The sequence below is a fragment of the Acipenser ruthenus genome, chromosome 16 (assembly GCF_902713425.1).
Source record: "Acipenser ruthenus chromosome 16, fAciRut3.2 maternal haplotype, whole genome shotgun sequence".
In the NCBI taxonomy this organism is placed as follows: Eukaryota; Metazoa; Chordata; class Actinopteri; order Acipenseriformes; family Acipenseridae; genus Acipenser; species Acipenser ruthenus.
This window is the reverse complement of record NC_081204.1, coordinates 23,651,796-23,676,553: the sequence shown is the minus strand read 5'-3', so window position 1 is coordinate 23,676,553 and position 24,758 is coordinate 23,651,796. Positions and strand designations below refer to the sequence as shown.

Sequence of the window (24,758 nt, the reverse complement as noted above, 5' to 3'; positions counted from 1 at the left end):
TGTACCTTTCTTTGTTTTTAAACAAGCTCATCAACCATTACCTTGTCACTTAACTAGGGTTAGTATCCATAATGCAGAACAATGCACTTGATTACATTATTACCAAGCTTGACTATACTCTGCAATGTCTACTATCTTTAGGTTGTTTATGTTTTTGCTAGGGTATGTAACACAGACCTTTATAACAGGAGTAGCACTGAATAGTCAACTAGAAAAGTGACAGTGGACCTCAGAAACTAGTAGCCGTCTAATCACACACTACAGTTTCAAAGCAGCAGCAGCAACACAGCAATGTGTTTGTGTGTTTAATGTGTGTACTAGTAGCGATGTAGCAATGTCAATATTTGAACTGCATTGTTTGAACTGAAACGGAAATGAATTGTGACGTGTGGGGTTTCAGTTGGGGGAGTGCAGTTGTGGTCGACTAGTCGACTCTGGCAAATAAGTAGTTGTTGTACATTTCATTTCTAAAGATCTAGTATAAGGCCACTGTACCTAAGTCACAGCTGAACCTCACAGTGGATCAGACCATTCTGAAAGCTAATGCACAATAACTCACATTGTCCTCTTTGGTCCCTCCCCAGAAGTTGATTCCCCCGGCGTAGCTGGGAATGTTGAGTACTGCCAGTCCCTGTAGACTGGGCAAGGACATGGGCACACCGTCACACTGCAACACAAGCACACACAAAGCATAAGCCCCACAGCAGAGAGGGCTGGCACAGCAACACACAACAGACAAACATCTTCACAGCTTTCGTGAAAAACAACTAGCCAAGTTATTAAAAATAAACATTACCCAAACCTTAGGGTTATATTTAGACATGTCACGGAAGTGCGTGTTCCTCTTGTGGTTGTTTTTAATATTTGTTGCTAATCACTGTAGTCTGAAAACAGTTACCACAGCAGGCTTTTAACCTCTGGAGGCGTCATTCATTTGCTGGGCAAACCTATAAACTTTGACACTCATCATTAAAAAACTACATTATTCTGAGCAATACAACAACTGCATTCTCCTATATGGTTTAAACTGAAGCCCTTATTCTTGCAACCTGTGCTGTGGCCACAGCATTAGCTTGTACACTGGGTGGAAATAAGATGCAGATGGTGATAGTGCAGCTCAGGTTTTTCTAATTAAGGACATAGATAAAACCTATAAGAAATAAAGTCGAGTAAAAAACCGTCACTGATGAAGGCATTGAGTAAGGGGTAAGGGACTGATTTGATTAACCTATACCCTGTACTGGGGGGTCACCTTGGATTGCATCAACCAACTACATGTGGTTATCCCAGAATCACCTATAAATGAAAGTGGCTGATGCAATGCAGGTGGCTGCAGCTTTGGCTTTGGTTATAGGTCGATCAAATCAACCCTTTCATTTCAGATGCAATGGCTCGCTTCTGCATCCCCACACCACTCCTCCCCCTCTTGTGAGAATGATGTACCTCCAGCTGCACACGCTGCTCTAGGTTCTTGTATGTTTTCTGAAGCAGCTCCTTGGTCCCCAGCACTCCGTACCACATCATGTTCTTCGTACGACTGCTGTGGTGACAAAAACAGGGACACGATAATATTAAACCCAGGATAGGTGGTACAAACCCATGACATATGGTATTTGTCATGGGGCTCAGTGATAATGTAGAGAAGTGCAGTCTTTAGACCTGTGTTTTGTAAAATGTAGATCAAAGTTTACATGTGTTTGTTTGTCAATATCAGCGTTTGGTAAACAGAGGGTAGGAAGAAACCATTAGCAACGGCAAGGCACCATATTTAGCAGGGAATCCCACACCAGGAAAACTGAACAACTGGAACACGGGGTCAATCCATACCTGCATTTCTTTGGGTGCTCATCCCGCTTGTTGTTGAATTCCAAAGAGATTTTGGCATCCAGTCCAATCCCAAAGTAGTTGTTCATGACACACTTCTCAGTGCATTGTCTGGGAACAGATTCAGAAGCCATTTAGTAATTCTGTATGTTACAAGCATTATCACTGAAGAGATGTGCATCTACTTGTTGTGTTTCTTGAATTTCTTTCAATACAGAGGACCTGCATACAAGCCTAGGAAAAACAACTTATGATAAATCTACTAATGCCCGTTTGTATTTATTTCTGTTTTTCGGAATAAGAATTCTCATTAGTTATCCTAAGGAATCTTTCTGTACAGTTAGAGAAAAAAAAACTGCTTCCTGGTGACCTAACATTTCCTGTGCAATACATCTGTATATAACACAGCTATTGCATCTCTTTAGGAATGCACGTTCTAAAGCTGAGAGAACATGAAGCCACTCTGCGGTTTGGACCTTTGCTGTTCCTGAAACAGTTACTTTGTGTTCTCTCAGCTTGGGACTTACATGGAGTTGGGATCCTCAGTGAAATGAACAGAGCTGAAGCTGTCTGACTTCTCCAAGAAGATTGAGGATGTGGTTGAGCTCACTGTCCCTCGACCTGTGGAGACGAGAGAAGACCAAGCTGGCTCGATTAAGAAAATATTAGCACATTGATACTTTCTCCTTTGCTTTCAGACTGTTTAAAATCATGTTAATTGTTAATGACGATTGAGAAATAAAAGAGAAGCTATATAGCACACACCTTTGACTAAATGGACAGTCTCTGACATAACTAATTCCTTTGTTTGTTCAAATGGCACCCCTGTCAGGCGTTCTGGAATATGTAAAAGCTGCATCTGATTTATGGTGATAGCTTGTTTCACTTTTAAACGGCCCTTTTAAAATGCAATCACTGGACTAAAGGGGATTTGTAAATTGTGTTTTTTTTTTATGTCGCATTTCTGAATTTTGTTTTAGGATGCTGTCTTTTGCTGCGATCCTTCCTAGAAATCAGGTGTTGCAAGCTAGGCAAGACTATAACAGACTTCTGCCGGACATTTCTTTTAGGGTTTAGGTAGAAAATAGGGACACGGCACTCACGCAGAGTATCAGCTTCCTTTTCTTTGAACTCCTCGCTGTTGTCTTTCTTCAATGGCATCGAGGAAGAGGAAGACATCCGGTAGACCTGAGTGTGTTTGTTCTGTTCATCGACCACTGAGAGAGAACACAAGGTCAGAGCATGAAGAGGCTGCTGGTCAACTGTTTGTGGGACAGCAGCAAGACGTTCTTTAAATAACTGACAGATCTGGTTACTTCAGTTTTGATTCCCGGGTAGTGTTGAGTGTACTGCAGCTATATATATACCTGTATAAGGATCTACTGTACCTCTGTTTCATAGATTCTATGGTTAAACCTTCTGTGTAAAAGTAGTCACTTTTTAAACAATCATACACATTCTGAATGACAAAGTAGACTTTATTAGTGTTCCTTGTGAAGGGCTTGTTGGATTGATCTGAGATTGTATGTAGGAGTTAATTGTGGTGGAGGAATGAAACGGCACAATTACAGATTAATACCTGATGCACCAAACACCCCAAAAAACCACCCCTGGCTATTAACAGCTCTAAAAGCACAATCCTTTACAAGCTGTCAAGCTAGTTTACTACCGTGTTTTAAAATGTCACATACTGTACAGTATTCAATTACAGTAGTTAACAATGAAGCAAGATATTATAAATGATGAAATGTTTTTAATGAATGTGAAAATCAGTTTTTGGTTGAACCCTTTAGGAAAATCATTTAAGATTTTTATATTTGTTTAGTGCTTCAACGCTTAAACCTTTACATGTACCTAGGCCTCTTTGTTTCTTCATACAGGATATAAGACTCACCCTTCTCTGCTTGTTCAATGATTTGCCTCAGGGCTTTCTTCAGGCTGTTGGCTCTCAGCATGAGCTGGTCCTTGGATCTGAAGACCCTGGGCAGGGTGTCTTCCTCCTTATTGCCCCCCTGGCTGGTCTCTGTGGGTGGCGTCACCGGAGAGCCAGTGGGCATCAGCACTGCGTCCGCCTCCTCACTCAGGGTTTTCACTAGGGAGTCCAGCTTCTCGTTCAGCAATGCGCACTGCACAGGGACACACACCAGCACGGTTACAGGACGGCTTCTCTGGGGCCCTTCATAGAAGGGATTCAACCCAAACACACAGCTGCCCTTGTAAATGGCTCTGTTCAGCTCCCAGACTCAGGAGATCCAGATGTGGCACACAGTCAGAAAGCTTTTGTCTAAGAAGACATGCCTGTTTGAATATCGGTGTAGAACAGTGATGCTGCATTTTTGGATTGAGTCCACCTCTTACTTGTATTTACATAATGGTGCTGCTATCTTTATGCTTTTAGAAAGCACCACATAACATGATCATTGTGAAATTATGGAATGCTAAAACTGTATCAAATGCCATAAAAGCTTCTCTATCCCAGTTGCTGTTTGCAACAGCCGCTATAACAATAGTGTGGGTTAGCAATGTGCTAAATCAGTGATACTCAATTGTGTCTTAAGGAAATACATTGCTTCACTATACATTAACCTCACTTCCCCTTACAGCACTAGCGACTGCAGTTTGAACTTTTCTTCAATAAATAAATGAATATTTAGTGCGAGACACAGGACACAGGCTGTGCTCAGGACCCTTCCTGATGAGGCACTGCGAGCAAATTCCCCTCACATCCTGACCGGCACTCCTCCTGCCATTCAGGTTTGGGGTCAACTGGGGAGTTTTCTGTTATCAACAGAGCAGGTACAGCACCAGTAAAGTAATGCAAAGCTTTGACATGTCTCAACCGTTTAGGCAGGAACCCTCAGAGTGGCTAGTTAATTCTGATGCAATTCACCCTGGCACAATGAAGTAATTACATGCCCTGTTGAATTCATATTCAGTAAATCTAGAAACCAGGACCAGATGACACAGTTGAACGTTAAGTGGAGATAGACTTTGGACAGAGGGAGGAGACACTTCTTTACACACAGGGTGAAGAGGGTATGGATTGGGTTACCTCATTGTTGAGGAAGAATCACTTGGATCCTTTCAGACCCAACTTGAGATCAGTCAGCAACTTGGAAATTGACTTAGGTGGGCCGAATGGCCTCCTCTCGTTTGTAAATGTTCTTATGACATATTTAAACAATTAAACCACATTTGACCCCTTATCAACATTCTTAACAAGTGTACTGTATGTCGAGTCATTACATAAGCCACTACAGTCTACAGGTGCTCGGATGGACCTGGTGGTACTTGCCTTTTTGGCCATTGTATCAGCCTCTTCCTTGTTCTCTGTGGCCCGTTCATAAGCCTTCCCCACCTCAGCCACAAATTCATTGACTGTGCCGCACAGGAACCTGGGGGGCAGGAGCGTAAACAAACCAGGAATTAACAGGAGTATACATCACCGACAAGGCAAACCCTTCAGGGTTATTACTAACAGCATCTTTGAAAAGAATCTCAGCCACATATTGGGGTCTATTTTAATAATCTAAGCAGTAGTGAATCTAAATACTGTCCCCCTAACATTTCTAAATCTGGTTCTTCACAGACCTCATTTTGTTGTATTTTTATAGTTTTTTAGTGATGGTAATAAATGGATCAATAAGCCCAGCCAAAAACAACAGCTTAGGTTTAATAAAGAGTAAAAGTGCGGGGGTATTAAGATCTGCCATTGTTAGATCATTAAAATAGCCCCCCTATGTAAGTACATATTGGTTTGGAAGTGCAAATATAACAGTACATATTATGTACATTTCTTCTTAACTGTGCATTTGCTACTAAAGCAAATTTAGAAATACATGGTATCCATTCGGCTCTACATCTGCACTGCATTGATTACAGGGATATTACATGGAAATCCATATGAGAATGACAAAACAGCATTCAAATCAACATTGTAGTCTGCCTAGTACCATCCAGTATCTGCTTGACTGTGAAGGCAGTGAATGACAGAAGTCTTACTTGGCTGATGAAATGACATCCGCGTGTTTGTCGGAATCCAGAATCTTAGCCAGGTGGAAAGCAACGGAATCAGAGTACTGGGTCATCTGAACCTGAAGAGAGACCAATAAGAGAACTGGTAGAGCTGGTACAGAACAGAACTGCATTCCTGAAAAAACATTATACTGAAGGCCTGCGTTCACTGCTGAAATCATTCTTAAACTACACTGTGCTCCCTCATTATAAGCCAGCCCTTTATACAGCTAAACAGGTTGTAAAGCTGTATAGTCATGGCTCACATTTGCCCCATAATGCCACACTAGCACTTTCTCATTATAAGGCAGAACACAAAATGCACAAGCTTATAACTATGGTTTGAGACTACAGCAGTATAAAGGGGGAGAACTGTATAATGAGTTATAACAAAATAACTATAATCTACTTCATAACTATAATATACTTTATAAAATGATCACTGGATGTACATGGTAGGTCTTAGAACTTGCTCAATACATCCAGGGACCTCCACTATGTTAGAACCATGAACTTGCAGTTCTCAACAGAAACAAATATCAAACCCACCCTCACCCCAGTGGGCAGACTTGTCCTTTCCCAAACTCCCACAGTCCTCCCTGAGCTACAAACACAGTTCCTCTGTAAGCAAACCCCAAATTCCCATTGATAATAATGAAGCTCACTGCATTGCCATCTGTCATAAACACTAACCCACCCCTTGTTCTCTTTGGCCAAAGCCTTGCTATCACTCATTAGGTCAGCAGTGCTTTCCTTTCTGGTACCCCCCGACCACAAACCCCAGCAACCCCTTGGGTATTGTCCCAAGCTCTTTGTTTTGAGTGGGCATGTTCACTCATTGAATTGGATTCTCTAGTTGTGTACTCTAGGTACCTGCAGAACAGAGTCTCCATTCTCCTCCTGTTTAATGGCTGGAGGGGGCTGCTTTGATGGCAGCTCGTATGTCAGGATACTCCACCTGTATCACAGGGATAAAAGAAGGAAAACACATTCTAATATCAGCCAAGAAGGCTTCACCGCTCATCATCCCACCAGTCCACTAAGCTCACATTGTGATGGCAAATTGGTTTAAAGCACGTAATATGATCCAAAAAGCCGTCTTAAACCTCTGATTTCATTAAAGCAATGATATCCTCCACAAAGAGCATTATCAGCAGTATAAACGGTCTTCTATTTCATCCCCTTGCATTGAACTGCAGGAATGAGTATACCACCAATATTATTGTTTTTTTATATTTTTTTGTGAGACATTTCCAATTGCATCAAACCTCTAAGCTCTGGTATAGTTCATAACATACATTTTAAACAGACCTTTTGCAACGTGTTTCACTGTTCTTGTTATACTATTTCCAGACCTGTGTGTAAACCTGATGTTTTCTGTCAGCGGTTATATACAGGGTTTCATATCTTTTTTTCCTGCTATGTATAAAGTTACTTAGGTGTTTTCATGAAACAATATCTGTTTTGGTTTCATTCTTGTCCCTACAAAATAAAGTTATGAATAAGACTTCTTGTTTCTTTACAGCTTACTCACTAAAATGTTATGCATTATGTTTAAAGAGAACAAGATTATCTTTCAGGGATACCAAGATATTTAACAAGCAAAGGATCTGAGTGGTAAAAAACGTGTAACAAATAACAACTAAATTTGTCCCAGTACGTGTGTTGGCTAGTCATTGTATATAAACGCAGTGGTAAGTGTGTGCAGCCTTGTGTTGTGCAGTGACAGACAGTTACCTGTCCAGCATTTTTGTGGTGGCGCGTTCCAGTTTCTCCAGGATCTGTAGCAGCTGGGTATCGTCATCACACAGGCCCCCCCAGCCCAGCACCCGGGCGAGGTCATTTCCTGTGCCAAGTGGCAACACTCCCAGCTGGCACTGCGGTGGAGACACAAGGATGTTACAAGAGTCACACTGAGGGCACGTCCCACTTTTGGGGGTGATTTTCAAAGCTTGGTCGCTTTTATTGAGTAAATCTTTCTTCATAAAATTCTAAAACTAAAAGAAGTTTAATATTTTGTGTGGAATTACTTTAACCACATGACTTGTCTGGACAAAGCTGAAATACCAAAGCAATGATTTGAAAGATACTTTATACCATCATTTATACCATAAGACACAGTGTAAGCTACATAAAGAAAGGCAGAAAATATACATTTTGTTAAAAATGAAACATTCATTCAATAATTTATATAATCATTTTTGTCATACATGACCCACGTATTTTTTTGTCAGTTTCCATGCAGGAGACGACACTTCAGAATAAGATGTAACTGAATGTTTGTGAATCAGATGACTATGATTTATAATTTTCCCTAAAGTAGGTTGAATTGTTATCATCACATTCTAAGGTGTTCGTAATACATAGTGTGATCTAACAATCATTTTCAAGACAGTTTAAGTACAGGTTATAGTGTACACAGCAAGGTTCTGGATTGTTCCCTGCCTTACCTGCTTATGCAGTCCTAGTTTGTCAAGTTCAGACAGCACCCAGCCCACACTTCCATCCCCTCCGCAGACCAAGATTCGGAAGGTAGCAAATTTCTGGAACAGCCTTAAACTGTAAAACAGGGAAACCCTAGCTATAAGGCTGTAAATCTACATTTAACAGATATACTGTTTAAACCTTTTGTGTAAACGATCATTCACATTAAAACCCTGTAATGCCCATTTCTTATCTCAATGCTTAGCCACCCTTTTATATTATTATTTTTTTAAATCCAGCCTCACAAGCCAGAGTTTTTCATATGCAGTACATTATGTGTTGTCGGACGTGTGTTTTGTACAAGAAACAGAATCTAGTTACATAAATAAAACAGCTTTTCTTTTAAAAAAAATGCTTGGACATTACAGGGTTAAACTATCTGATTTAGTATTTTTTGCCATCTTTATGTATCTATTTCAAATTTGCCATTTTTACATACTGTACTCAAATACAATTGTTAAGAATGGATCAACATACTGAAAATACTGATAAAACAGGACATTTTCGGTTAAACGATTATTAAAACACTGTGCTGTTTAAGATTTGTATAATTATTTACCGTTTAAACATTTAAACCTCTGCAGTCTTATGCACCCATTTCTAACAAATTTAGAACAGCTTGGCAGAGCCTGTACACAGGGGCAATGTTCATGTGACAACCAAAAAACAAACAACCATTTGAATCTTTAAACAGTATACCCAGGAAGTCAAACACTGTTTAAATGCAAACTCTGTAATCTGTAATTAGATGCGAGACCCACTGCATGCTGTCTAAATAAATACCAAACATCTGTTTGTCTGGCTAGGCCCTGTGTGTGTCTATGGTTTCCTTTCCAGGTTGACCCATTCCTTCTAGCCATGGTGGATGACCCCTCTTTAAAGCTTCAACACATTTCACAAGGAGAAGCCGCAGTATTCCCAGCTCACCCAAGATGGGGTCCTCCGTTCATCAAGTCAAAGACCTGGGCCGGGTTCAGAAGCTGCTTGAACTTGCGTAGAAACTTCACTCCCTGGTTGTCCCCACTCTTGGAGTTGACTAACACGAGCAGGGGGCTGGAACAAGAGGGGGAAGTGGCCTTCCAGAAACCTGACAAGAAAACACGACTTATAAAGCAGAAAAGACAAAGACATGTTGGGGACATCTGTTGGGGACATCAGTTGTGTCCTTAATTTCATCTGCGGTCTTGACAGTTTGCTGAAACTCATTTTAAAGGGTAAAATGAAGCACAAATGGCCCTGGCCCTGGCCCTGGCCCTGGCCCTGGCCCTGGCCCTGGCCCTGGCCCTGGCCCTGGCCCTGGCCCTGGCCCTCGCCCTCACCCCAAACTCCCTTAAACAAAGGTTTCTGCTTCCTTCTTATACATGTGCCCACTCCCCAATTAGCACCAATTACCTAATTGGAGAATGGCCAAACCTGTGATTGCTGGCAGAGACAGATTTAACCCCATCCCTGCCAACCTTACATTTCCACACACACGCCATTTACACCAGCAGGGCTTTGCCATATTCCCAAACTTAGAACGGCAATTATATTTCCCTATCTGCTCATGAGAACTAACAGTACGACACTGATGGAATTTGATTATCAGCTTGTGTTAATGTCAGTAGCCACAGCCACGTTTGAAAGCATCCGCTTGCGTTAGCAGAAAGGTCCATTTTCCTTATTCAGACGGCTGCCTCATGCCTTGGATTCGACAGAAGCAATGCGCAGCAGATGCCTGTGTCCATTTGAGTAGGGAGCCTCTAAGCTTGCCAGAGTGATGTCACTCAATTTTAAATGAAATGCCAGCGATTGTGTACCATTCATTAGTCTTGCAGACTTAGTAGAAATTGAATGCATCAGATAGCTTTCTGACATTAGGAAATGGCTTTAAATCAGACTGAAGTATTATTACTCAAGCCATGACATACTCTGCCACCACTGTAAATAACACAATTAGTGCCAGCAATATGAAAACGATGATCACCATGACCTCAATCCAATGTATGTTCAAGTAGAACCATGTAGGTAAGGCTGGCTCCTCCCCAGATTCTGATTCCTCAGTAGTTTGTGCTAAAGAATGTCATAACCAAGTTCTATCATGATTTGCTAAGCAGTTCTCTCTACATGTAACAATGTGTGACATATAAACACTAGCATCTCCTTATGTACCCTGATTGTAACTCTCAATAATTTGAGTTAAAGAATGTCCTGACCTAAAGTTTCATCAGTCAGCGGCTTTAGATGAATGTAAAGGGACATAGAAGTGCCTTGTTAAAGCTGCTTCCCAATGCAAGAAACCAGCTCAGCTTTGACATGTGGTCATCCATCAGGATTCCTCAGCGGTAATTATCTACAATCCAATCCCTCTCCCTCTCCCTCTCCCTCTCCCTCTCCCTCTCTCTCTCTCTCTCTCTCTCTCTCTCTCTCTCTCTCTCTCTCTCTCTCTCTCTCTCTCTCTCTCTCTCGTACTTGCTATGCCACTGAGCTTTTCAGAACATAAAGTATGTAAGGGATGAGAAATGACTTTCCGGAGCTGAGCTAGCAAAAGGCCATCTCTGTAATAAAAAAAGACCAGATTAATTACGGGCGAAAGCTTTTCCTCCCCACTCTGTGTGATTGAAAAAGGCAGACTGCGATGACGATAACTCACCGTCGGAGTCGATGCTGTTGAGGGCAGTGGGAGGAATGATCGACACACGGAAAGGGCCCAGGGGACACTTTTTTCCAAACTGCTCCTTGCAAGCGCTGTGTACCTGCAGCAACATGCCAGCAACACTTTAGTTATCAAAAGATTCACCGTGACTGCTAAAGGGGTGAAGCTAAATGGTTGTAGATGTTGTGAAATGTTATTTTGGATTGGATTGTTTTGTCACATCCTCAACTGTCACGACAAGCAATAACATGTACAGCTATGGCCAAAAGTTTGCTTCATAAAGTCGAATGAAACCTGCTGAATAATGTTATGTTAACATATTGAATTACCTACCTTTGACATTTCGAAATCTAACATAAAATACTGTACTACTATTATGGCTTCCGGTGGACTTTTGCAATATCCTTTTGTAGTTTCTTTGATTTCAGGATGTTAAATAAAAAGATCTACGTTATGTTCATGTTGGTTTAAAAAAAAAAAAAAAAAGATGTCTCAATCCTAACATCCCTATACATCAGCATTGGTAGAAAATTGATAATATTTGGGGGTACCACTGTGGGCAGGATTACAAATCGATCACATGTATTTGTACATTTCTATGTAGGGATATCAACAACATGTAATGAGCAGAGGTTCTGAGTATGGTAGAATGGGCTACACGTAGCCCTCCCCCAGCCGTTCTGTCCATGTCCTTGTGTATTTGAAGGTTGTTTTAGGGTACTCACAATGGCTTTGCACCACAGACAGCGGCAGTCCTGCAGCCTCCTCACGCTCCCACACGTCTTGTCACACACGGCACACTTGGCACTGACCGGCAGATTCCCTTCGAGCCACTGGTGAGGCATGGCCACCTGCACAGAAATGACCACAAACCCCGATCAGCAAGGGCAGCTCATCCAGCAAAACAACACGACTGAAGGCATTCGCTGGAGCGGTTGTCAGCTTTAGTTTGTGATATTTTAACCTCTTTATGTCTTTAATGTTTGAATGGCATAAACCATTCGGGGGCTAGGTGAGGTTGCCCCCTTTTAAAGCTTTCTTATGTTTCCACAGTGAGTCTCACAGGATCCCTGTACACTGCATCAAATGGCATGAGGTGATCCTGTGGTGCTGCTTTGAGTATCCATGAAACACACAGGGTTGGATCACTGTAATTTACTTACTGTTTTCACCCCTTTTAATAGTAATTAGTCATTCCATTTTGTTTTTAATTTGTAAAAGAATACTAATTTCAATATGGTACTGTGAAGTACTTTGGCTTTTAAATGTGTGTTTCTTGATCTTTCGTTCTATTTTCTAGTAAAATGTTTCTTTAAGGGCTCTCCACGTTGTGCAGTGTTTTAACAGTGAGATTCTAGCTTATGCCACAAGCGAAATGGGTTTGGCTATTACCAAATCCTCAGTCGTGAAAAACACTTTATTGATGAAACAGCTAGTCTGCGAGTGCCGGCATGAATTACAAACAAGTTCAGGGCATTTTGTTTGATAACTGAAGCACCGTTGTGAAATAATAAAGTTACGCAATGCCGTTACATTATGCTTGACCAAGCTGTTCTTATGCTTTCATCTGAACCACAACAGACACTGTTTAGTAGACAAGAGAGAGTACATATTCCTGGTGAATCACTTGTCTTCTGTTTCTGGTGCCTCGCCCAAAATGCTATTAAATGCATTAAATGAAAACAAGAAACAATGAGCTGAAACAACTCCTTCTAGACCAGCAGATTGCATCTCTCTGTTGGAATGCTGCATAGCAAACTCGGCTGACATCCTTCTTCAGAGACGTTTATAAATCTGGCTGGATGCGCTGGTCTGTTAGAGGCTTGAGGAAGTCTTTTATTTAGGTATTATCTAGGATGAAGAAAGATGTCTCCTCATTGAAAAGGGATTCATTACTCCTCGGAGGGTATTTTCGTGGGATCAGGATGGCTGTTTTATAGTTCAAGATTTAATTATAAGGCCCCAAGTGACCTGCATGATTCACTCTTGGTGGTGTGTGGATTCATAACGGAGTAGCAGCAAATTCCTACATTTCTATTGGAGACTCCGCTTGCGAGATTTAAAACAAGATTACAATTAGGAACGGAGACTTGTTTGTGGGATTTAAAGCTATTTTACAATTAAAACAAAATTGAAAAATTGTGGCGAAATGTAGAAAAATGCCTAGAATGTGCCCGTGACCATAAGGATTTTGTTGAGGAAAACAGCAAAGGAAAGAAGGTACAACTTAAGTGTGCAAGTACTGTCGAGTTACAATACATATGGTAACAGAAAAAACTGCCCAAGCATTTTGGAAAGTAACCGAAAACAATAATTTCATACAGTATATAAAAAGCGATAGCCTGGAAAAAAAATAAAAATAACAATAAGCACTGAAAAATGAAATTATAAAAAACTTAAAACAAAAGCCCTAATTATAACAAAACTGTGAATTCAGTCCGATTCACAGTTTTGTTTACATTCAAAACAAAAACAGTAAAACCTGGTTTTGAACCTGGCTACCTCAGTAAAAAGGCCACCTCATAAATAGAGACTTTTTTTACAATCCTGATATTCTCTTATTGATGTCAATATAAGGCCATCTTCAATATTAAATAACGTCTCAAACCACTGTTAAACCACCAACATGCTGTAAATTATTAAACCCTCTGAAAGCTTGGATTCCACTTATTTGCACATCTGATACGTATTAGGAACTAAAAGAGTAAATCAGAACAATTTGGACAGAAGAAAACTCTAAATGACTGGCCTGTATAAAAAGTTTTCACTGTTGCTGGTTCCAAGAAGATGATACTGTAGATGGACGTCAACCACCATTGATCATTGGGTGAGCATTGAGGGCCTTTTAATTTCACTTGATGACTAGTTTCACCATTTTGTCATCCATGATAAACATAAATGACCTGGCTTGTACTTACTCCATCCTCATCTTCGATTATGTCATTTCCTATGGAAGCCAGCGTAGTCCATTTGCAGTTGTTGGTGGATCGCACAGCACAGCGTTTGTGGGCTTTAAACTTGCACACTAGAAACACATCCGTTAAAAGAGGTATTAGTCATTTTATTGAGGTGACAATATGTAAGTGGTGTTTCTCATCTATGAATGGAAAAAGTGAAAAACTATATATAGTTCAAGGTCAAGTTTAAGATCACTGCCACACTTCAAGGTCAGTGATATGATTTCTTAAAAGGAATAGATCTAGTTAACCCTAACCAATACTTCAATCGCAGCACAGAAACCAGGACCAGAGGACACAAGTGGAAATTAAGTGAAGTTAGAACAGAGAGAAGGAGACTTCTTCACACAGAGAGTGGTGAGGGCAGGGAAGAGGCTACCTAGTCATGTTGTTGATGCAGAATCACTTGGATCCTTTAAGCTCCAACTTGACAAAGTTCTAAGATCAATCAGCTAATAGGAGCCAGATGAACACAGATGGGCCGAATGGTCTCCTCTTGTTTGTACATTTTCTTATGTTTTTATATGAAGTTTAAATTTCAAATGGTTTCTGAGATATGACAAAGTTATAAACGTGAATGCATTGATGATTATGTGACATCGAGAAATGAACAATTGAAACCTGCTTGGCCACTTGGCCTGCTGGTCAAAGCCCCATAACAGACCAAGGGGTAGCTACAAGGGTAGAGCTGGGGGAGGCGGAGGGATACGAATGAACGAAACGCAATAGCGAGTAAGCTAGCAGTCTGTGTATATTTCTCTGATAGGCCAGTTAAAAAAACAAACAGTAAAATGAACACTGCTATACTGCACCTTCACAGGAGAGTCCGTGCGAGGTGACCCCAGAGAGAACCTCCCGGCAGACATTGCAGAAGGTGGGGCGCGCGTGAGAGCAGGCGTACCAGTTATGCATCCCAGAGAAATGCTCCATGTTAAACTGGCTGGCCTGCAAGAGAAAACATGTCTCTGCTTTAGCACTAGAGAACAGACATGCGCATGGTCTCATTTTCAATACATTATGTGTAGGGTGTCTCTGTTAAGAAAGATGTCTTGAAAATAAACTTGTGCAGTTAAGAGGGCAGAGCAGCTCAGACTGTTTTAAGTGATTTCTGGTATAATAAGAGGCGTCCTACACATGATGTAGTAGCTTATTTTAAATCACAAAAACAAAGAATATGAACTACCATTAAAAAAAAAGAGTTGTTGTTTTTTACACTTTTAAACTTTTGCTGTATATTCTATGTAAAGGATGACAACTATGCAAAGGATAAGCTGTCTTGGAAAGATCCTATCCTCTCTATTCCATCCCACATTTTGAATGTTACATTATGAATACAGTCTAAATGTGCCTACCTCATAAATCTCCCATTTCTGGACAGATTTCAGTGTGCTGATCCAGTCTTCCATTTCTTTTCTGTTTTCTGCACAGAGGATCAACTTCCGAAATGGAGTAATCACCTGAGAGAGAGAGAGAGAGAGAGAGAGAGAGAGAGAGAGAGAGAGAGAAAGGGGGAAGACAGAGAGAGAGAGAGAGAGAGAGAGAGAGAGAGTTACAAGGAGGTAATCTCTGTTTCAAACACACAGCCCTTCTCATCAACCCTTCTCCAAAAGAGCCTGCTTACATAACTATCTTTTGCTAAACTGAAAAAGAACAGCTCTAGGGTTTATACCAAAGGCTTCTTTTTAGTGTGAAGCAGGCAAGTCTACAAATAAAAAAGAAGAACTTAATTGGATTGTTCCTGGTTTTTAATCTGAGGTGAGTTTGAGGTTTCTACTTTGTGAGCTTGAAAGAATACACTTTCTCAGGTAAAATATAGGACATATTAAAAGTAGCACTGTCACAAAAGACACTGGCCAACAGGTGAATATTTTATTAAGCCTATGAATCCACTTCAAAATACAGGCACATTAACCACATGCAGTTACATTGCAGTTCCCATTTCGAGATATTTATTACATACACCGAGCACACTATACTGGGATTGCACATATGGAATTCCATGCAAACAACATATATTTAACAATGTGTTACTGTATTACAAATCATATACCTTTATTAAAATACCTTCACACTGACTGTATCCAAATATATACAGTCGTGTGCACATCTATTAAAACACCCCATTGCTTCTGTAGTTTTGCTTTTGCTGTGCATATGAAATCGAACCACTGGAACTGGAAATCTTGGAAGATTGTCAGAATGGGAAAATTAGTGATTGTCTAATTCAATTAATGACTTAAATCGGCCACACATTCATTTAAAACAGTAAGAGAAAGAGAACACATAGCCACAATGGTAAAATGCATGAGACTTTTCAGAAGTTGTTTAAGATATCTAATTTAAGCACAAAGTGGTCTAACATTTTCACACCTATTACTTCTATATCACTGATTACTGACCGAAAATCACACCCTGAGGTTTTCATGCAGATAGGTATATACAGGACATAAATGGCACATCTTGAGGTTTTCTGATAAATGTGCACACTGCTGTATAAAACATGAAAGTAAACCGTAAACACATATAAATGAATTTTAAGAAAAAATGATCTCAGATCATATATAAATATATAAATATATATATATATATATATATATATATATACGGTTCATTCTCAATGTATTCAAGTTGTTACTTACTGTGAAACTGTTGTTAATGTTCTTTGTGCTTGTCTCTGCAACACTGGCATCTGACAGATCCACTTCATCGAATATCAAAGACTGAAAACAGTAATAGGAAGACAAAATCATTAAAATTATTCCTGTCCGTACACTTGGTGTTAAACTGTATCAGTTCTAGATCCAAGCACTTCTTTTTTCATAGTCCTGCTTGGTTTGTCTGTGCAGTGCGGTTCTCTAAAATGGACTTTGTTATGCTGGAGTCACCGGTACAAACGACTCTTCCTCATGCTATTCTGTTTCGCTTTCAAGACACACACAGTTTATATCCTGCTTGTGTTTGATTAGCTTGAATCTGAGATAAAGGAATCGCTGGAATCAAACACTGTGCATAGGCTTTATTTTGTGTGTCACACCTATAAATAGACTTCATGTTTTTTTTTTGTTTGTATTTAATACTTTTCATGTTTGTTTTTTGTAATATAATACAAAAGACACTAGGCTATTTATTGTAAATTATCGTTGGATAAATATATTTTTTTCCAGATAGGTAAAACGCACCAAATCAGAAATAAAAAAAAATTTTGGGAATTTAATTTAAGAGCTTGCATATAGTCTGCAGTTGCTTCTTATTTGCTTTAGGATTGTGTTTGGTGATTTTTTTCCTTTCAGAAAAAAATGTGCTCATGACAGATTCCATTTAATTTCCTAAACCAATACTTTACACAGAAGGGTATGGAATGGGCTGCCTAGTCATGTTATGTGAAAAATGTGAAAGGGTAACGTCACTGGCATGGCTGGTTACCGGCAGGAGAGACTCAAACACAGAAAGCTGCATTTAAAGCACTGAAGTGCGTATTTATTTAAAGAAAATTAACAAAAACAAAGCACAAGGGCCAAAATGAAGGTTCAAAATAAAATGACAAAACACTTGTAGGCAGGGCATTAGCCTTCACTACAAAGCTACAATACTAGTACAATCTCTCACAATCTCTCACAATCTCTCACAATCGCTCACAATCTTTCCACAGGTACACCCTTCACCTAACAAAGGATTCTGTCTCTCTTATATACAAGTGGCCATCCCCAGTTAGCACTCAATTACCTAATTGGGGAATGGTCACACCTGGGATTGCTGGCAGGGACAGACTCAACCCCATCCCTGCCAACCTTACACTTATTTACCCCTGCAGGGCTTCCACCCTGCTACAGCCCAACTTGACGAAGTTCTGAGATCAATCAGCTACGAAGAACCGGATGAACATGGATAGGAGGAATGGTCTTCTCTCGTTCGTAAATGTTATTGTTTCTTATGTTTAAACTTTAGGATTACATGCTTTACCATGTTGGGAATTTTAGGGTTAAGGTTAGGGTTAAAACTTTTTCCTTTCTAACATATTTCTTTGGTGTTCTGATGCAAGTCATTACCTTGGAATCCTTGGCATAATAGAGAGTCCTCCCTCGCAGTTTGAAGTACCTTCTCTTCCATCGCTGAAACGAGCTGGTTTGCTTCAGGAGCAGGCCTTCCTTCACACTTTTCTGAAAGGTAAAAAAAGAGGGACTATTAGAAACACAATTCTTACATCGATCGGGGTTTGGAACAAAGTCCAGTCTGCAATGACAATACTGTTAACACAGCAAGATATGCTAAAGCATAACATGGCAAACCAGGCTAAACTATGGTAAATGCATAGTATAACTATGGGAAAAACGTGGGAAAACTACAAAAATACAGTGCAAAAATACTGTGGTAAATGAAGGGATATATAGAACAGTGGCAGCTGTAACCGGAGAGCAGGGACACTGTTATATCCAAAGAAAGGGATGCAATGACTACAAACATGTACTGAATCCTGGTACACAGAATGTGGGCAGGGCTAGTCCTCAATAGAGCCTGTATTGGAGTGTATGTTACACCATGAGAATCGCGGTCAACAATGATAGCTTACAGAACCTCTAGGTAAACAGCTACCCTCACAACAAAGATCAACCGAAACCATTACAATATCCCTGTATTACACTGAAGAAACCTTTCCCCACAGTTGTTTTTTTCTCTGGTTTCAGTCGTAAGTTAATATCATCAAAGCCTTACTGTGTTACTGGACTGTTGTTCATTGAGTTGGATGTATCATGTAAAAAAGAATATTCACAAATAAGTAGTTTACAGCGAATACAAACAGCCTCCAAAATAAAGACTCATACAGGTCTAAAATATCCCTCAATGTTAACCTGTGATCGGCCTACATATTTAGTTTTTTTGGTTGCAAACCCACCATTTTCTATTTATATACGTGGAATTTTGAGATACGAATAACTTTGATGACTTCTCAATTTTGCACTTCCATTGGTTTGAAATGCGCACTTTTTCATTTTAAAACAGAAATCTGGTACTACACTAACAGGGGAAGCAGGTGATTGGTTATCTGGGGTGGGCTGGGGACAAGTTCATCCTCCATGGGAAATGACCCAGGAATTACTTTAAAGTGTGTGCAACATATTGCAGGTGTTTCTCTTATTCCCCCCTGCATACAATTAAACTATGACACTGCAGTCTCAGCTATTAACTAACAGATGATATCTCATTTGAGCAATTATTACAATTATATTTTACTGTATGGTAAAATAAATAGGAACAAAATACTGTGACCAAAACAAACAGGCTTGACTGCTGTACTATTGAATAAAAAAGTGAAATGGAGTGCATGTCCTTCATAATATTTATAGTAGATCTACACACTGCTAGTGATAACTTCCTGTTTTGGTTAAATATAGAGTAGCAGGTTACTAATTATAGAACCGTCTTTCAATTTCCATCTCCCCAGCGGGTGCTGTCATTACTGTTCAGAACTGATAACACTGTGCACACTGCTGATGAGTGTGCGGTGGGTTGCTATGAGATAGGAACTGAGCTTGCTTTATAACTATACACTTCAAACACTACGGCAGAGATGCTGACAGGAACATACAAACACAAGACCAGAGTTTAGAAACAGAACTCGTTGGGGGGAGTTGGAGGGGGGGGTGGTGGGGAGTTTGCATAAGGAAATGTATCTCGGAAAATATTCTTCCCACTGGCCATCCTGAACATTAAATCAATGTTTTAATAGTATATACAAGATTCAAACTGTCACTGATAGAAAAAGACTGGATACATTTACTTACTAGACTTAAACATTCCCTATTTTAAATAGTGGGCTGGGAAGATACAAGTGTAATATAAAATGGATTATCTGTGCACACTCATATCATATCTCATGTGTTAGGATTGGGTGGGGGGGTGGCAGTGGGTTAAAAACAGAATAGGGGTAAGCAATGGAAAACGCTAGTAACCCAGATGGATGGAATAACCGTATGTAAATGTAAATTTGTATTGCGGAATCTAATGTAGACTAAAGACCTCACTTACTGTCGGCTACAGCATGTCATGTGGATGTGTCAGGTGTGCTGACTTACAGAGATGTCTGTACAAAGACACAGGGTACTTCCATGTTGGAGCTGGAAGAAAGGTGGTTGTACATCTAATAATATAATAACAATGCTTGTTGTTTGCTTGTTTTAATCTTTTTATCCTGAGAGTGGAACTTGTGAACGCACATATACCCTGCAAGGTGAAGCCTGTTGAGACACTTCACACCAAAGCCAGTGGAAATGTGCCTGGCTAGCGGGAGCAATGCAGGTACATGGATTTCACGTTGCATCAGTATGCTGGAGGGGGTGAGTTTCTGGTTCTCTGGTTCACAGTGAGTGAGACATGCCAACGCAGGCATCACTTAAACAATCCGAGTTTATACAGACAGCTTTATGGAAACCACTGTTATACACATTTAAACAGTGAGTGGAGTACAACATGTCTAATCAGCATTAAATGTACCATAGCAAAAGCATAGCAAAGTGTAAAGCACAGTGAATGCATGGTAAATAATAGGTAAACATTGTAAAGAATAGTGAGGTATAGTAAAGCATGTTAATAAACATCTATGGTAAATGCATACTATAACCATGGGAATGGAATGGCAAAACTGCAAAAATAACATGCAGATAGCATGGCCAACTTTTATAAGGGCCAGCCCCTCTACACACCTGTATCATTTGTCATTGATTTTAGCTTCTGACCAAATCCCTATTGGACAAATGTACAGACATACAGGCACCACCAGTATATCCCTCAGTGTCATTATCTATTCGTGTGAAATGTTTAAAATAAATATATCACTTAAAGGGAAACACATTTATTCAAGCTCACTGTAAAGCATAGATTACTGTAATTACAGCTGCAAAGGATTTGTTTTAAATGGCAGCTACTGTACAGCATGTAATTATAGCAATTCAAATGTGACTAAAATGCTGTTAAAACACTGGTGATATAAATAGAAAAACTGGAAAAAAAGAAGATAATAACCACTTCTCATCACTTTATCAACAGATCACGTATCTTTAAAACTCTGTCCTTGTTCTACAGCTCAATAAATACACTATATAGTCTCACTCTCTTACTAAGTCTAAAGCTTCTAAAGAACAGACTAAAAACACATCTTTTATTGACTGTGCTGAACCCAGACTTCTTAAAAATACAAACATAAAGAAAAACGCAAACAAAATAAGAATTGAAAACCAAATAACATGTATTATACGTAGGTGAGAGAGCTGTTTCATGCTGTGCACCCTGTTTATTTGATATTGCATGACCTACATTGGCTTGATTAGTGTCAGAAAACAGGGAGTGGTTATGAAGCGACGTTGTATGTTTGGAGTGTAGGGAAGCTTGTACTGTTGTTCATGGTACAGCACACAACTCGCCTGTAGATAAACTGAGGACTTCGGCCTGCAGTCACTCATATGAGGTAATATCATCAGGTGACGTCAAAATAACGCTAAAGGTTAAAGATATCTTTTAGTGGCAGCTTCTGAAGAGGCGTCATGTTACACTAGACCACATAATAGCTAAGTCTTGACTTAAATCCAAGAATTTACATCATACATGTAGTTAAGACAGATCACCTCACCAAGCCAACTCATTCTAAGAACACTGTTGCTTGAGTGTGGCATTTTTATTATTGTCATTAAATACAGTATCCAGAACAAAAAGCAGACTGCATACCAAACCCTGACTGGTTTCCAGTGGCCTTCCGCATCAGAAGGCAGGCTGGAGGGATTCCTCCAATGAGGGCTTGCTGTGTGCCACCAAGCTAGTTGTCTATCAAGGGAAACAACCTTCCAATACAATATAATGCATTCTCTATTTCCAACTGAATGTTCAGCTCACTGAATAAGCTACCTGTGAGCTAGCGTCATAAGCACCAGAGAACCAGCCAAACCAAACACAGCCTAGGTCCTCAGTTCTTTCAATGAGTTATTTTGGTACATTTGCATGTTTACATAGCAGAAAGCCTCGCTTCGAAGGCATAGTCGCTGTGTTGCATTTATGGATGAACTGAAACAAAAACGTACAGTTATCATAAGATGCACAAATAATGATAATAAATGCTGTAATACAATGTAGAATACTATTCTCTACTGTTTTGGTTTAGTTGTGGTAAAAATAAGGAAAATTCCAATAATGGGATAACGGCAATTGAAACATATTCAAGTTAGTTACAGTAAAATGTTTTTTTTAAAACCTGAAAAGAAAACCACTTGCAAGTATCGTAAACATTTCTAAACTACTGACCTGAAATTGTGCAAAGCTTTTTTTCTCTTTTTTACTGAACTCTTTTCTGAGATAGCATTATTACGGTCATGTTCGTTCATTGTTTGTTGTTGTTTTTTTTATTTACTGTAGCTCAGTTGAAACTTGTCAATCTGCAGACAAAACTACATTTAGAGAATGTAAACAAATTGGACAGTCAATAAAGTGTGGTTTCTGGTTAAGGGTGCTCTGATAGAAAGGTAAGGAAACAGGCGTCCTGGTATTTTACATTCCAATATGTTAACCAGTAAGAACAGAAAATGTGAGTTCTAATTTCCAATGCAACTGAAGTACCTCAGTGCTAAAGAATCTCGCCCTCTCTCTTTCTGTGCTGCATTGCTTCCTCTGGAGGTTAATGGAGATGTGCCTGAAGACAGCTTGCCTACATTTTGCAAGCAGATTTATAAATCCCTGCTGAGAATCTATCTATTGCTTCTGCTAAGCTTCACTTACCATTTCAGTAACGCCGCATCAAACTGTGCTGGAGTGTTTGGATAGCGCAGCAGTTTGTCATTCAGGCCATCAAGCAGAGCCACACTTGGGGAATCGTTATTATCGCTGGCCATGTTATTTCAGCTCAGCAGAGCAACACCATCTCCACACAGGACATGTCGCACATTGTCATTTATTTAATTCCTGCCTATATAGAACAACTATGCATTCAAAATCTATTACAAAGCTTACCTTAACATGAACAATATGTAGCTTATGTGCTATGTTTTTAAAATGGCAGATTTATTTACCATTACATACATGATGTAATAAATAAATAAGACTTTAAATACTACACAATTGGTTACTATTTGTACTATGAATAATGTATACAATAATCTAGTCCAAAATGATTACCCCCCAAACCGACCCCCGATCAGCCCAACCTTACACTGTAATGCATTTTTTAAAAAGCCTACTATTATTCTAATGAGGTGCAATTTGCAGTCATGATAAATTCAGTTAGAAGACAGCATTCTCAATATAGTATTTCCCTTATAACACAAGAACAGATACGAAAGAGAGGAGGCCATTTAACCCATCAGTGCGTGTCCGGTTCCTACTTGTCTGGTTTGCACTCATCCCAGTGATTCAGTAGCAGCAGCAACATGGCTTGATAACCCATTCCAAACCCTCAGCACTCTCTGTGACTTCATAACTCGTACCTTGTACTGTATCTCTGGGGTTAGTGTAGTTGCTGTTCGCTAGACTCTCTCCCAAGCAATGCTGTAGTGAAGGAACCAGAACTGAACACAGTATTTTAATTATAAGTACCTCCCATTTGGAATTTGAATTCAATTTGTGACTAAATGACATTGTTGCGTTTGTTAGTATACAACAGGTTTTCATGATGCCCCGAGGTTAAAGATACAACACTTGTATATGTGCAATGCATGAACCTTTGTCATGACAGGCTTTATATTTGATAAGTTGACAAGCAGCAACAGAAACATTTGTTTGCAAATGTCACTACATTCATTTAATGATCACTTTATCTGCATACAAATGAAGCATAAACATAGATCACATACAATATTCAGTTTCATAAATAATTTAAACAAATGCATATGTTGGAAACAAAAAGTGTGTTCCATGCTGATATCTAAAAACTTCCAAAATATTACAATTTTAGAAAAAGTACAATTTTGCAGCATTGGTTTTATATTTTAAAAAGACGATTTTTTTTTTTCAAATACTGTGAAAAAATACTTAAGAAGATTAAAAACTTTTAACAAATATACTCGGCTCCTTTTGTTATACTGCAAGCTTTTCTAAAACAATTTCTTATCCATTAGCGTCAGAACAACACTGATTACTTGCAGTTTTGTGTCACACCTTTCCTGTGTCTCTGTGCAGTAAAGTACAGGCAGTGCGAATAGTAATACAACTATACAGCTTTGCCCTTTGGAAGCAGAGCAATGTGGAGGCATTTATTGCTGCGTTTTACTATCTTAAGAACGTTAACGCATAAGCATCTCATTGAGTGAAAAGCTATTAGGTTAATTACACGTCAGTAGGGACAGCAGCCAGAAGACACTGTGTGACTTCTTATATCAACAATGCAAGGAGTCTCCAAATGTCCTGCATTTGCTGAATAAAATACTTATTTCAAACATCATCTTGTCTGTACCGATGAATTCACGTTCACGTGAAACAATTTTTATATAGTGGAGATTTGGAACAAGACTGTTCAGCAGCTCAAGGCTCGTGCCTTGCCAGTGCACCATTGTGTGCCCAAGGCTGAATACCTTTACTGACACCCAATACTTCAGAACTGGAGAGCCCCCGACCAGCTCTGTGGTTCAGCTGTAAGGCAGCATCCACCAGATGGGTCCAATTCCTACCCAATCGCATCACTGAGCACTACGACGGAAACAACACGGCAGAAAGGACGCAAAGTGCTGGCAACGGAAATAAAAAGCGATCGGTTTTCCCCCGTATTTAAGATAAAACAAAAACCTTAAACTATGTTGTTAGCTTGAAGTGCTGGGAAGTGGATCAGGGTATCAAGACTTCATTTACATATTTTTTCCTTATTTGAAAAACAC

The 24,758-nt window shown here is 39.6% G+C and overlaps 1 protein-coding gene across 6 annotated transcripts in view; it reads right to left on the bottom strand.

The window, feature by feature from the left end:
- Nucleotides 1-24,758, bottom strand: part of LOC117412307 (diacylglycerol kinase delta-like) — a 100,948-nt gene that overhangs the window by 14,018 nt on the left and 62,172 nt on the right. For all 6 annotated transcript variants that reach the window (XM_058989095.1, XM_058989097.1, XM_058989100.1 and 3 more), the window contains 19 exons: nucleotides 17,961-18,071; nucleotides 16,554-16,634; nucleotides 15,267-15,371; nucleotides 14,727-14,859; nucleotides 13,876-13,982; nucleotides 11,683-11,808; nucleotides 10,955-11,057; nucleotides 9,250-9,409; nucleotides 8,289-8,397; nucleotides 7,576-7,715; nucleotides 6,712-6,796; nucleotides 5,827-5,918; nucleotides 5,120-5,219; nucleotides 3,719-3,950; nucleotides 2,928-3,041; nucleotides 2,352-2,445; nucleotides 1,828-1,935; nucleotides 1,444-1,540; nucleotides 560-667 (listed from right to left, as the gene is read on the bottom strand). In XM_058989095.1, the coding sequence (XP_058845078.1) occupies nucleotides 560-667; nucleotides 1,444-1,540; nucleotides 1,828-1,935; nucleotides 2,352-2,445; nucleotides 2,928-3,041; nucleotides 3,719-3,950; nucleotides 5,120-5,219; nucleotides 5,827-5,918; nucleotides 6,712-6,796; nucleotides 7,576-7,715; nucleotides 8,289-8,397; nucleotides 9,250-9,409; nucleotides 10,955-11,057; nucleotides 11,683-11,808; nucleotides 13,876-13,982; nucleotides 14,727-14,859; nucleotides 15,267-15,371; nucleotides 16,554-16,634; nucleotides 17,961-18,071 (2,205 nt within the window). The remainder of the gene's footprint in view (nucleotides 1-559; nucleotides 668-1,443; nucleotides 1,541-1,827; nucleotides 1,936-2,351; nucleotides 2,446-2,927; nucleotides 3,042-3,718; nucleotides 3,951-5,119; nucleotides 5,220-5,826; nucleotides 5,919-6,711; nucleotides 6,797-7,575; nucleotides 7,716-8,288; nucleotides 8,398-9,249; nucleotides 9,410-10,954; nucleotides 11,058-11,682; nucleotides 11,809-13,875; nucleotides 13,983-14,726; nucleotides 14,860-15,266; nucleotides 15,372-16,553; nucleotides 16,635-17,960; nucleotides 18,072-24,758) is intronic.